The following is a 15,194-nucleotide window of genomic DNA, read 5'->3' as shown; positions in this document are numbered from 1 at the left end:
TGATATAAAGCTCCTTAACGTTCTTTTGAGTTAATTAAGTTAAGGAGAGACTTTATCGCTTTTGACGTCTAGATTAGACACGAATGGTTACGAAGTATCCGGTGTCAGAGAGATTCCTTCCTGCCTAGATTTTCTCTACGATATATCAAAGTTTTTCAATAAAAACAATCTCGTTGTATCTCGCGATGTTTACAAAATTGAAATAGATATAACAATTTTTTTGTTTTGTCAACCCTTAATCAATTTATTAGATTATAAATAAGGAAATATTAATATTTAAAAATCCGAAGACTAAACAAAAATAATAAATAACGGTTATTGTTACAAGGGATTGAAATCAAAAACAGAATTCTCCGATGCCTGTATAGTATATATAGTTTATTATTGTCAAATTCAGTGTTCAGGTTACAGTTTTAAATGAAATTCAGAAGATTGGTAGTACTCCATTTTTACGACTGTATTCATTGCTTGCTACTATATTTTTCGATTATAATGATTTCAAGTAAATAATACTTTTACGTGTCTTTGATTTATTAAAGCACGTACTTATTTTACGTTGATGTTTATACAACATTATCAATAGTTAAAAGTCATTCGTTATTTTACTCATGGAAAGAACATCATCATTTGAGCCGTCTACATCTGGACATGTGCTTCTTTCATATGACATAAAAATTGTTACAAAGAAAAACAACACTTTTTTATTGTACGTAACATTGATTACTATTACAGTATGTTAGTTTTATACATTATACAAAACATATAATGCTTATTCTAAGTGGTTTCCATTGGCTGCAATACAGTCCTTTAAATATGGTCAGTTATCAATGGCAGCACGCACTTTCCCTATAGGAAAATTCTTCACTGCCAGTCGTATGGATTCTTCTAGAGTTTAGACTAAGCCTTACTTTGTAAAACTGACCATAAATCATAATCCAGTTTATTATAGTGAAAACTAGGTGACAGCCAGTATTCAGCTTTGATGAAGTCCGGAACATTCGTTTCTAGCCGAGATTGAGTGGATCGAGTTTTATGACCCGGCAATGAGTCTTGCTGGAAGAACCTCAACAAGGTTGTCTGTTCTCCTTATGGGTTGACATCCCACCCTGCACTTGCCGGTCCGTGTTTTTAACTCCAGAGCCTTGAGAATATTGCAGCCATCCGTTCTGCTCGCTATGTGATCTGCCTGATGGCCTATATCGTTTATTTTCATTCGTCTACAGTTCTCCGTTTCACTTGTCAGAAACCCCGAGCATAGCCTTTCTCATAATCGATTTAAGATAGTGTAGTAAGAAACATAATTTTATAAAATGGACCAACCTTTGCTGTCAACAATTCTTGACAATTACAAAGTTTTAAAGCAACTTACAGTTTACGGTAATTTAAAAGCCTTTAGAACAGTAACTCAAGAGGTCTTGAAAGAACTTAGAAACTACTTAATCAATGAATATACTTCTTTCTGATATTTAAATATTTTTAGATAGAGACTCCAAGTCTTTACACATATAACTAGTCAAACTATATACCAAAGCAGTGCTGTACAAGATTATGGTACACAATGGTTGGTTTGGTATGGTTCTCAGCGATTTCTTTATTCTTCCAGTATTTGTTTCTAATAACAAGACAAGACTTCTCATTAGTTCAATAATTAAACTATTAAATATGATAATTAATTATTATACTATTAATGACAGCTTTTTACAAACTGAAATTAATGAATATGATGACGGTTAAGAGCTACGAATACTACATAGTATGCTTACAAATGAATAATAACCTTCCCACACGGCTGCTCGTAAAAGTGGAAAACAGCGGCTATAAAATCAATAGTGAAAATTGTTTTGTTGTTTCTAGAAGATCTATCGTCTTTTTTATACACTTTCTCCTCGCATCATTATCATCATTGCTGAGGTCTGTAACCACGTGGTGATCTTTACCTTTAATATGCATTTCTTCTTCTTTACTGTCGATAAACACCCACTGCAAGACATAAACTTCTACGAGAACTAGAGAACGCCCCGATAACAGATCCTGTGCTGCAAGCATTCAGCAGCCTCCAACCCTAACTATGTTATCGGCCTACTCACGCGCCTAGCACCCGAGCAGTGTGAAGATTTGTGTCAAGAGACGTGCGGTTTTGGTCCGATAAACTAATGACACTACGACATTTTTCCGACGTTGGCCCTCGATTTCCCAGACACCATCAGTTGTACATGATTTTAGCTATGCTTCTAGGCTATCTAGTCAAAAAATTTAATGCACTAGCTGATGATAGGGAACCTGGTTTTGATATTGAAATTGTGGAAAATGGACTTGGTGCGGCTAGCGATTCATTTCATTTTATTTTATTTTAGAGCCACAAAGCATCCTCACAATCACGATGGGATTTCATCAAGGTCCACGTTGCTAACCCTTAGCTGAATACAATAAAGACCAATTGATTAGATTTTCTTTGGTGTTTCTTTTGCTGTTGCGGTCTTTCCAAAATACATGCAAATGTGACTACATTTAGCCATAGTAGAGTCAAAATGGAACGTCTCTAATATCTAATTTTGTTAATAAAATCTTTAATGAAATTTTATTTTTATTAATTTTATATAAATAATGTTAAAAAAAGGAGCGGAAAAATACGGAATGTAAAATAAACGACTATTTTAACAGATTACATATGTAAGATCTATTCTACACTGATGTAATCGTATGTATAAGTTTTTACTTTACATTATTTATCCAGTGCATTAATTTTTGTAAGCTTCATATTAATTAGTATATTTCTCTTTAAAAATCTAAAATCTGAAGTAACTTTCTCAAAATCCTTTTAATTTGAAGTGACTTTCAACTCCCGCGAACGTTTGTTTAGGGTTACTTAAGAGCCATTCTTTGCTTAGAGGGGCACAAGCTTCAAGTTATATAATTATCTAAACTTCTGTATTTATTGAAGCCTTATTTCCCCTTATTTGCTTATCGGTACATCGTTTCTATTTTAATATCGCTGACGTAAACGATCGAAAATATTTACGAGAATACTCGTTATAATATGAACTTTGGTTTAGTAAAAACAATATGGGAAATAAACAAACATTGAAGGTTATTAAAAATGTTTATGTAAATATTATGAACTGTAAGTCGAAATACTTAATATAAATAACATTTTGTCTATAAAAAAAGGATATAAGAATTGTGACATTTTCCAAGAAAATACGAATATTCAATTCATGTCAGGTGAAAAAAATATGAAAATAGATTTTGGTAATTAAAAACAATAATGAAAATTGTAATCTTGTCTATATGCATAAAAATATGCAAAAATATAAGAAAAATTGTGATAAACCTAACTAATAAAGAAAAGCTTCTTATTCTTTTATCTAGGTTTAATAAAATCTTGTTATGTGTTCAACTGTGAACAGTTTTACAATACATTCCAGTGTAAGGTATTTTAATTAAATGTTTTTATATGTAAAAAGTCGCCAAATAAAAAATAATTAAAAATTTCGTAGAAGGATTTTTAAGTTGATAAAGCATGGAAGCATGAGCAAGCCCTCAATTCGAATAATAATTTTTGTTGCATTTGTTCTCATCGCTGCGATATTTCAAATAAGAAAATTACTTCGCTACTTTGAAATATTAGACTATTTATTTTCGTAAAGTGTTCCCAACTAAAGGCAATTTTCAAAAATAAAATCTGTGATTTAAATTTTGTTATAAATGATTAAATTGTATACGTTATATTTAGTATATAGCAATTAAATGAATTTCAAATTTCGAAACAATTATAATAATAAATATAATTTAATATTAACAGTTAGTCTTTAGTTCATCGCCATTATAATTTCAGCTAAAAGACGACTAATGCTAGACTAATGCCGCTATAGATTTCCAACAGGACCATTTAGAAGTCTGCATTTACTGTCTTCCGGCGATATACCCAACATACTGCTCATTGACATCTCATTGGTAATTTATTATATATGTATCATTAGATGGCTATCTTGGCACTGCAATAACATTGCTAACGTAATAAATTAAAAAAAGTTTAATTGACAAATATATGTAAAATATTATAAAAGTGTGAACGATTTTTTTTGATAAATAATAAATCTTGGGAATAAATAGATCTAATGCTGCGTTAAGAATATTGTGGAAGGGATTAAAAAAACTCCCGTCTAACTTTCTTTTCATGCTGTTCTCACATAAGGGTGTGATTTCAATCGTCTTAGTTTTAACGTGAAAAATGACATTATAGGTGAGCACATTTTTCTCGTGGCATATTCCAGTCAACACTATTAAATGGTTAATATCATGAATATAAAAAAAATATGTTCCATCTTGTCTTTTCTGAAATGAGAGTTCTAAATGTTTATAAAAACTAAAACGTATTCGTATTGTAAATAGTTACCTGTGCTAATATTTTTAGATCGTAAATTTTGATCTTATATGAATGGTATAGATAAATTATATGGTATACTTCGATTAAGAATCGCTTAAGGAATTTTATAGGATATAAATGTTAAGTCGTCCTTTCAGCCTTTAGACGTCCGCTGAAAGGTACAGACCTCTAGCGATATCTACGGGGGATATATCACAATCAGTTCGCTTTGGAGGCAGGTTGACTATTGCAGTATGGTTATTGAGGTACGCAGAGGACATTGCTGCTCATCCTATGGAAACATTGTAAACAGTGGCAATCCTTAATAATTAATGCACAGTGTGTATGTATAAGACTGTATCCCAAGAATCAAACCCTAGACCTTCGATTGGAAGTCTTAGTTCTCTACCGCTGGGCTACCATTGCTCAAACGCACACCGCATAAATTAACTATTAGATGAAAAAAAATCTCTTTTAAATATAAAAGAAATGTTAACCGTTTCTAAATTTAGCGTAAAATTGAAATCACACAGTCTTATGCCGTTATAAACCGTAGTCAGACTTTGATGAGTTGGTTCACAGTATTTATATTATGCATTTACATGCAAAGAGGTCTGGAAGCATCGCTTGTTACGTCTCTGTAAATACTTTCGTTTGCATATTCCGTGACGTATTTACATTTTACAACTTTAAACTATTTAATGAGATTTGTGAGTCTATTCATTATTTCTTTTAATTATATTATTTCGAATCACTTTTTAATTTAGAAAAACAATGAGAAAATTTGGCGGAAGAAATAAATTATCCACAATAAACTGAAATAAAGTAAATAAAAGTTGCCGTGTGAAAGCGAGGATAGGATTGGCAGATGGTATTAGCTCTTTTGACTGTTTGTTATATTAATGTTAATTCTTTTAGGTTATTTATATTGTCATCAAAATTTTCATGAACATGAAGTGACTGGACGCAGGGCTGTGCTTAAAATGTAAGAGAAGATCTAACCATGGCTGCGTCGATTGTATTTATTTTAGTTCATTTATTTAGATCGGCAGCAGTTTACAGCACAAACAAAAGTTTCCGACCTCGCTCAGCGGATTGGCAAGTTGTATGGCCAGTGAGCAGGTCGCACTTAAAGTTGTAAAGCTGTTTCGGGAGTTGAAACCTTGTACCAACAAGAGTAGCGTAGGACGTTTGCCCAAAAGAGGATAGACGACTTTGTTAAAGTTATCGGAATAATCTCGGATTGGAAATATATGTGGGAGATCTTTCCCATGATGACTACAGAGAATTACAAAAATGCTATAATCAATCGTAAAACGTAACTCAATACCCTAGACATGGCTCTTGACGTTGTTTTATATTAATTTATTTAATTAAATTATCTTCGCTTACATTTGTTACAATTTACAATAGTAATAAACTTACACATTAATTCACACACACACACACACACACACACACACACATATATATATATATATATATATATAATTCTCGAGTCACGGTGTGCGTGTTTAAACTCCTCCGAAACGGCTCGACCGATTTTCGTGAATCTTAGCGTGCATATCGGCCAGAGAATCGGACATCTATTTTTCATCCCCCAAAATGTTAAGGGGGGTCTACCCCTATTTTTTTTAGACAAATTTTTATTTTTTAATGATTCAGCATACAGCAATACATACAACCCTAAATTTTCACCCCATATACGATCAACACTTATTTTTTATTTCGTAATTAAAAACTAATTTCTTTTGCAAAATATATATATATATATATATATATATATATATATATATATATATATATATATATATACTCCATTATAAATCTTATTAATATATATATATATATATATATACATATAAATAAGATTTATAACGGAGTAAATTTAACTTTAAAATCAACATATAAAATGTCGGCTATTTAAATTACATACAACTAACTAAAAATGAAGTAGACAGAACGACCTTTAAAGTCCTAGAAAGACCAGAATTAATGCTGCAGGCTATACGCACTATAAAGTAAAACATTAACACATTTTACGAAATAAATAGCACGTCAATTACTTGTTAAATAGAAAATCAAATTCACCGTATTAACAAAAATTCAATTTTAGAAACGTTTAAAATAAATAAAGCAGAAATAGAATGTTTTTAACACGTTTCATTAAAAGCTATGATGTTTTATTATTAATTGAAAATTTGAAAAATTGCCCGGAGTTATTTATGTCTGAAATAAAGGTCCCAATAAGCAATGCAAAAACAAACATGCAAGATGCAATTAATTTGATTCATAGTATTAATGACGATTAAGTTTTAGAAATGTTTACAATAAATACAACGGAATAAATTTCTTTTAATACATTTTATTTAATGCTATTTCGATTTTTAATGGCATTGTAAGTATTGCCTGGAGGTTTTATGGACCGAAATAAAGGTCCGAGTGAATGTGTATACGTAAGATGATATTAATGGCAATATATTACTCATTAATGTAAAATAATAAATAGAAAATTTGAATCATAGTATTGATAAAAATTAAGTTTTCAAAACGATAAAAATAAATACAGCAGAAATAAAAAGCTTTTAACACTTTTATTGATTGTTATTTATTTATTTTTTAAGTCGTTAATTAATATAAAATGCAAATGATAGTTAGACATTATTCATTATAATTTAATGTTAATTTGGAAATAAAATTTACAACACTAAGAAAGTTTAAGTTTTAGAAAGGTTTAAAGTAAATATTATAGAAATGGAATGCTTTTAACACGTTTTACTAAATGCTATTTCATTTTATTAAAAACCAAAATCGTAAATTTAAATATTGCTTGGAGTTATTTTAATCCAAAATAAAGGTTTTAGGAAATGTATGTATGGAAAATGCAATTGATGGTATTATATACGAGGTGTGTTCAAAAAGTATGGCGAGTTTTGTGTATTTTCAAAAATTATATATTTATTCATGAATATCTATTTTGTCCCCTTCAAAGTAATCCCCCTGGGATATTATACACTTGTGCCAACGTTTTTTTCCAATGTTCGAAGCAATTCAAAAATCATTTTTTTGTATTTTATTCAGCTCCTCCCTCGATGCCGTCTTTATCTCGTCAATCGTGGCGTGGCGTCGTCCTTTCATGGGCCTCTTCTGTTTCGGGAATAAGAAAAAGTCACAGGGGGCCAGGTCTGAGGAATACGGTGGCTGTGTTATCATTAGTGTGTTGTTTTTGACCAAGAAGTCGCGTACAAGCAGCGATGTGTGAGCAGGGGCGTTATTGTGGTGCATAAGCCAATTTTTGTTTTTCCGCAAATTCGGGCGTTTTGGGCATAGCTTGCAGGTAATATTCCTTATTCACCGTTCTACCATGTGGCAAGAACTTATGATGCACCACGCCCCTGCAATCGAAGAAAACTGTAAGCAAAACTTTCACAGTCGACCGAACTTGAAGTGCTTTTTTCAGTCTCTGTTCGTGTGGCAGCTTCCATTGAGATGATTGAGCTTTGGTTTCCACGTCATAACCATAAACCCACGATTCGTCACCAGTTATGACCCTCTGGAGCAAATTCGGGTCGTCGCGGACAGATTCCAACATCTCATTAGCAATGTTCATGCGATGCTGTTTTTGATCGAAATTGAGCAATTTTGGTACGATTTTTGCGGCGAACCGTCTCATGCCCAAATTATCGCTCAAAATCGAATAGCACGTGCCAATCGATATGTTTAGGTCCTCGGCATTTCCTCTAACGGTGATTCGACGATTGGCCAATACCATTTTCTTCACTTCATCATTTTTTTCGTCTGCTGTTGAAGTGCTCGGGTGTCCGGCACGCTTTCGTCGTTCACATCTTCTCGGCCTTCTGGAAACATTTTGTAAAACGTTGTTTTTGTCCAAAGTAGCTTCTCCGTATGCCACAGTCAACATTCTGAATGCATCCGCGCACTTAATTTCGTTTTGCACACAAAATTTGATACAGGTTCTATGTTCCATTTTTTTTAATAGGTAAAAATCGAAGACGAACCAAAACACGTGGAAGCAAAGCAGCTGTCAACAATTAACTGAATATTCAAAATGGCCGAACTTGTCAACATAAGTGAGAGACATATATGTACCAACATAAAGCCACAAAAAAAAATCGAAAATCGAATATACGCACGACGCGAAAATTCAAAATTCGCGATATTTTTTGAAAACATCTCGTATTACTCAATCTAACGCAATTATGATATAAAAAAGACTTAATGCGAAAAGTTTACTATGCTCAAGATTAAAAATACTGCAATTAATGGACGAAATATCAAGGTAATAAATGTAATCAGTAGACGCGGCGTGGGTAGTCCTCCCACTAGGTGGATCTACGATACGGTCAAGGTCGCTGGATGAAGGCAGCTTAACCCCGCAACCTTTAGGGGATGCCTTGCAATGAGCATCTATTGGATGAAAAGAAGAATCATACGATAAATTTATATAATTTATGAAACATAAATTTTTAATCGATTCATATTTTTTTAATAAAATTTTGCAAAATATTATTGAACTATCATTTATAAAATTCAAAAAGCACATTAAAGGTTAAATGAAGAAATAAGATTATCATTCAATAAACGAATATTTAAATGACAAGAATTCTTGGCAATTACGGTTTAAGTTCACGGACCCTTCCGCTCCGTGAACTCAGCTCTGATGAAGCTGTAAAACCCTTAGGGGTAACAGCATTAACATCAACAGAGAAAAAGCAGGCAATTACGTCGCTTGATTATTTTGATTTCATTTAGGCTGAATTATCAATTATAAATTGTCAATATTCTGATTAAGTGTATATGTATAAATTTGTATTGTTAAACTTTATTGTATTGTATTTATCTGTAAATTGTTACTTTTTTTAATAGATGTGTTGTTGTGGAGTTTCTGTACCACCGTGCGAAGCAGAGTTGAGTCAAAAATAAAATAGTTAAAAAAGTAAATAAATAATAAGTTGACGATCAATAGGAGTTCTGTTAAAAGTTCCAATGTTGAAAAAAAATTATTATGGTTTAAAAGATATTTTGATTAGTGATGACATTCAGGAATAAATTACTCAAACTTAATTCTAGTTGCTATCATATTGCGTATGATAAAAAAGGGTAATTAGTAGATTATTATAGATAATAGTTAGTGATATGTAGTTAGCTAAATCTATTTAATTTACAATAATAGAGCACAAATTATTGTATTTAGTTTTGAAAAGCTTACTTAAAGTGCATAGGATTCAGTTAAGCGAAGGTCGATTTGGTCTTAAAAGGTCAGCTGTCATTCTAACGAGGTGGCGAAGACGTGCGTTGTTAGCAAATACGATGGATCTTATCATAAAATCTTACCGTTGACACGTACAAATTATTGTTTATTGCATTTTAGTGCGCATCGCACTATGTTGCGATGTTTACAAGTATTGTTAGAATTACTATAATAACGATTATTTATTAGTTTTTTTTACTAAAACGTATATTGGTTTTATAAGAGATAAATGACGATTGAAACTTATTAACGGATTTTTACAGTTTCTAAACAGCTATTTATATATTTTTCTTAAGCAATTTTCCAAAATAATGCTATTCAATTATTTAGCTATTTTAATGGTGCTATAACATTAATTAAAAAAGCCGAAAAAACGCGATTTAAAACATGTAGCTGAAGTATATGTTATTTATACAGTTAAATTATAATTTTTATATTATCTGAAGTTTCAAGACTGCACTGTATATATTTTCAGATTAGTTGCAATTTCAGAATACATAGTATCAAATTAATTATCTGGTTTTAACGACACGATATCAAAAAGTAAAAAAGCGAAATATAAGCATTTAACAATAATTGCATGTGCATGCATCGTATAAACTGAAATTATATGTAAAAGGTGGTCAAAATTATTGTCAAAACGCCTTAAAATTGAAAGATTTAAGCATTGTGCTCCAGCATTGTCATGCTGACAAGTTCATTTAATAATGATTCACCATATATTTAATATCAAAATCAAAGTTTATTACATCAAAGAGTAATCCGAAATAGGATGACACGTTTATATATTTTATTTAAAACCGTCTCTTGATGAAATTACAGTGCTTCGTTGTAAGTCGCTTACTTTTTTTTTTAAATCGGTGAACCTGAAAAATGTGATTCGGGCTTAACCGATGTTATGGAAAATATTTGCTGTCGGAGCCTTTCTACCTTTTCATCCCTTGATGAATAAAAGGATCAAAGGACAAGAATTACATGCCGCGCTTTTTGTAATATAACTGAGTCCGAGATTCTCCTATAAATGTTTCAAAGAAATCCGAGCGTTGTTCGAGCAAAGAGAAACATCAGAAATTTTAAAAATGATCTTTTGTTTGCATTAATTACACATTTTAAGAATTGGTTGTGTTTTGTTTGTACAAAAACAATTACGGTTACATATCGAAGTAGTCTATCTGTCCTTGAGTATGTTATTAAAGGGCAAAGGCAAATGCAATATTATGCCAGTAGAACTCTTCATTATGAATTAGGTTTTTATTTATCAAAATATTGTGGCCCATATTTCTTAAAATAATATCATGTACATGTTTTTACGTTACAAAAATAGAATCAAATATAAATTATGATATTGATAAAACCTGTTAATTTTGTTAAGTTACGACTTTTTTTTTTTGAAGTTTGTTTTAGATATAATTTTATTCTCAATCAAAACTACGTCTATTGACATAACAGTACAATTAATGAACTTTAAATGTTGTCAAGAATAGGCAATAATCTATGTGTATGCGTATAATAATATTAATCTAAATAAATATATGAAGAATCTTATTATATGCTTTTCTGTTGTACAGAGAATAATATTTCTGAATCAGATTATCATGTCAGTATAATTCAAATAAATATATATCAAGACGTGGAACTTTTTGATCTACATAAGATATACGCATATCTAAGTTAAACTTAATATTGCTCAGCGTTGATATTCAAAACGCATGAATTCCCCAGAATTTCATATAAGGTTTCTCACATATTGTTTGTAAATCGGTAGCGTGACGTATTCACCATATTTTATTTAAAAAGGTCCAGGGTCTATTGTGTGATTTTGACCCTCGGGTATATATTTTGATTTGCTTGAACTCGACGAATAGCTTCATTCCCTTTCCGAAATTAAAGAATAAAATAATGTATTTCTGCGCGCGGCCGTTGATATTCGCTTTAAATTTAAAAGATATTGTAAGAAGTATTTTACTGTGTTAAATAATCAAAACTTCGTTTTGGTTGTTTCTAGTCAATAGATTAGTTAATTTTTTAATAGGAGATAAGTTTACGGCATATCACAATCATTTCAGTCGTAAGACATCTAATTCTGGTAAAGACCGCCCTCGTAGATTTCGAATAAGACCAGTCTCCGTTTTCCGACGATCTTAACAAATACCTTAACCTTTTAGATGGTGGGCGTCATACTGCACTTGCCGATTTGTGGTCTTCACCACAGAACCTTGAGACTCCAGCGGCCACTTGCCTTGCACAATGCCACTTCATCTCTGTCAATCTGCCAAGCTATATTGGTTAATTTCATATATTTAAATTATATTATTTAAAACATTAAAAGAAGAGGTTTCTCTAGGTATCCGAGAAAACAATTTTTTTTTCTAAATTTTGATCTTAATTAGTGATACGCAATTTATTCACAGACACTAAGTAATGAACACATAAATAATTGAAAAAAAGGTCGAGAGAGAAACGTCAATTATGACATTTTAAAGAATCGTTCATTTTTTTTATTTTTAAAGAAGGCATACTTTCGTGTTTTTAAGTTAAAAAAAGAGCAGTAATAGAAAATTCTCGAATTATCGAAAAGTAAAGTAATTAGTATTCGAGTGGTGCGTCTGAATGCTCCAATCTTATATATCGCAGGTCAAACCTCGACCTTCCGAATACCTGATAAGGAGAAAGATAAGAATGTTTTCATCTTATAAAGTATTACTAACATATACACACAGTGTCAGTGCATGTTTACGAAATTATTTTTTATTGCTCACGATAAGCTGATGTTATTGGAGTTTGACAAGCTTTCGGCACACTGACCGTACTAGATCTACATAACTCAATTCGATAAAAGATATACAGAGTGTTCGGTTAGTGGCTAAATTTATAGCTCATATGGTGTCAGTTTGAGCAGTGGCAGGCCAGCGGTAAAGAATTGAATCTTATGATCTTCCCAGGATAAAATGTTACATAATTGACACTATGTGCGTTAATTATATAGAATTACAAATGCTCACAAACAATTTTTAAAAGATAGACAACAGCGTCCTCTGCGTACCATAATACCACACTGCGATCGCCAACCCGCCTGCCAAGCATGGCAATTATAATATATTCCCACATAGATATCTTTGGGGGAGGTCAATGCCTTGTAATATGCGTCTATAAGTTGAAAAGACGAAAAATGCATAGTCTTCCATAGCAAAAGATAGATGATTTCAGAAATAATAGATATCGTAATGTTGTATGAAAAAGCGTTTTAAAATTTCATATATTAAAACATCGACTTGAAGCCTTTCTGATTTTTGATTTAAACGTAATATATTAATAACACTATTTGTAGCACTATGCTGTATATATGTCATATCATCATATATAAGAAGATATGTTGTATGTAAATCATGAAGGTGAATTTCTCAGCGAAAAATTTTAGTGAGGTGCGGCAAATTTTTTTTCCAATTCTCGTAAAAGCACAAGTAAGGACCTATAAAAAAAACGGAAAATTTCATGTCCAAAATAAAAAAAAAAGTTTTCTTTTCGACAAACAAGAGAGTACATTAAAATAGCGTAGCAATGAATCATTTGAAGTTTAACACATTCAGGAAAGCGCGTAAGATGTCATCATACTAAATATCTTGTACTAGATGGAACGTTATTATTAAAGCGTTATGTTTACCGTATCTTTACTCTTTTAGTATAATAATATTATATAATTTGCCTTGCAATTTTTTGAGATGTTAACTAAGCTCACTACCTGGTGATGTGTTTTTTTTTAAATAAATATCTATTACATCTACCATTTAACTGCAAATACCTTTAAAGCATTTTTATTGATCTTTTAAAACTAACTATGTATAAATCGTAATAGAGAAAATACTTTTCATGTAATATTAAACATTTTTTATAACTATTTAATAGTATACACTTATAATATCATTTCGTCAACCATGGATATTTTATACTATGTATTGCTTATACTTTTATTTATGCAAGGGTTCTGGCTAGTTAAGTGAATATATATATCATTCAGATTTTTCAACTTATAAATCTCTTTTTTACGTCAATATGTTGAGCTAGTTTCCGTGGTTCACTCTAACTATATATAACTTCAAACAAGCATTTTTTTCCCTTAATAAAACATGTGTAACATTACAAAGAAACATCCCTTCTCAACAACAAAAAAACTAATTTCAGAATACCATATAACGTTTACGCCATGAAACAACGTTCATTGACTTCAGTATCAGATATATACGAGTATATTGAACCCTGAGCATTTGCACGATACACGAAGAATCTTTAATAAAAAAAAATACATACATACTCCAATATAATCCCCGAGAATGAGAAAAAAATGTGAATTTATTTTTTAAACGATTAAATTTAAGCTGTTTTTTTTTAATTTCATTGATTCTTCTTTATCATCTGATCAATGATTTTAGCCTATATATGATAATAAAATATGTCAAAACAAAAAAAAAAAACGTCTCAGTTTACTATGCGCTTTCTCAGACCAGAAAGTGTAATATGTACTCTGTGGTGGAGTTTAACAGGTTAGGTAGGCAATGTTAGAGACAAACCTATAGAGCTGGAGCACAAAAATTAAAACGTTTGGATGAAAATTAGACAGTTTACTTTAAAAGTCATCCATCTACAACTTCAGATACACCAAAGTCGTTATAAATTATTTGTCATGCGAATGAAATAATTTTTACATATAACTTTCACTACTCATTTGTAAATATTAAACATTGATTCAAAATTAATATAAGATAATCTTCAATTCAATATTCTATCAAGCACTAAAGATTTAATACAAATCCAAAAAATCACAACACATATGTCGCTCGACGCCGTTCGCCATTTTTATTTCATAATATTTTCCGGCGTTAGTCGCGGTTTTGACAACCGCCTACAAATCATACGCCGCGCGTCCTTACATTTTGCTAATGCGTAGACCGATGGATTGACAGATAAACGAAAGCATTTTTACAACTGTGATTATTTCGCTACAACTTTCTTGGCTTTAAAATGAAGATTGCCATTATAGCGAAGTTTAATCTGATTTTAATTCCTGTCAAATTGGGCTCTTTAAACATAACTGCATATGATGATATTTTTTCGAGATGTAGGTGTTGATAGAGTAAATGTTTGGATAATAAATCCTGTCAGCTGTCGCGTGGTATCATGAAATCTAACCGTCGCGATCGTCTTCCAGTTAAAAGTCACATTGCGAGCGACGGAGAATGCTTGCACTTGGCATTTCTCTTAGGGGTTGACTCAGAAACAAAGTAAAGTTGTATACATAGCTCTTAAAATCAGATATTCAAGAGGCAAAGGGATCTATCGCATTAGTAATAGCAGACCGCGAAGGAAAGTCATGAAGCGAAGAATGCGTCAAAGGTAAAGCAATTTAGGGGCGCTCTTATGGACCATGGCGTTAGTACCGCGGCTGGTAGGCAGTGGAAACGACTCATTTATATATTTAGGAAAGCACATCAGGTGCACATCATCAGCACGCAGGTGCGTTAAAATGGTTTAATTATTTATAACAAATTAAAAATAACAACG

At 31.5% G+C, this 15,194-nt stretch overlaps 2 protein-coding genes across 2 annotated transcripts in view; both read right to left on the bottom strand.

Annotated features, from left to right (window-relative positions):
• AkhR (Adipokinetic hormone receptor) overlaps nucleotides 1-15,194 on the bottom strand; it is an 82,735-nt gene that overhangs the window by 16,441 nt on the left and 51,100 nt on the right. The window lies entirely within an intron of this gene.
• LOC137921713 (histone-lysine N-methyltransferase SETMAR-like) lies at nucleotides 7,638-8,288 on the bottom strand. The gene has a single exon (XM_068764526.1). The coding sequence runs from the start codon at nucleotides 8,286-8,288 to the stop codon at nucleotides 7,638-7,640; it is 651 nt and encodes a 216-aa protein (XP_068620627.1).

Source organism: Battus philenor, unplaced genomic scaffold, assembly GCF_028537555.1.
Source record: "Battus philenor isolate CCGP_79_NKW_IND1 unplaced genomic scaffold, ilBatPhil1.0.hap1 SCAF_19, whole genome shotgun sequence".
NCBI lineage: Eukaryota > Metazoa > Arthropoda > Insecta > Lepidoptera > Papilionidae > Battus > Battus philenor.
Note: the sequence above shows the minus strand (reverse complement) of the source record. Positions and strands in the feature narration are given on the sequence as shown.

Excerpts from the sequence above, each read along its gene's own strand:
- LOC137921713 (XM_068764526.1), bottom strand. The coding sequence starts at position 8,288 with ATGTTGACTGTGGCATACGGAGAAGCTACTTTGGACAAAAACAACGTT.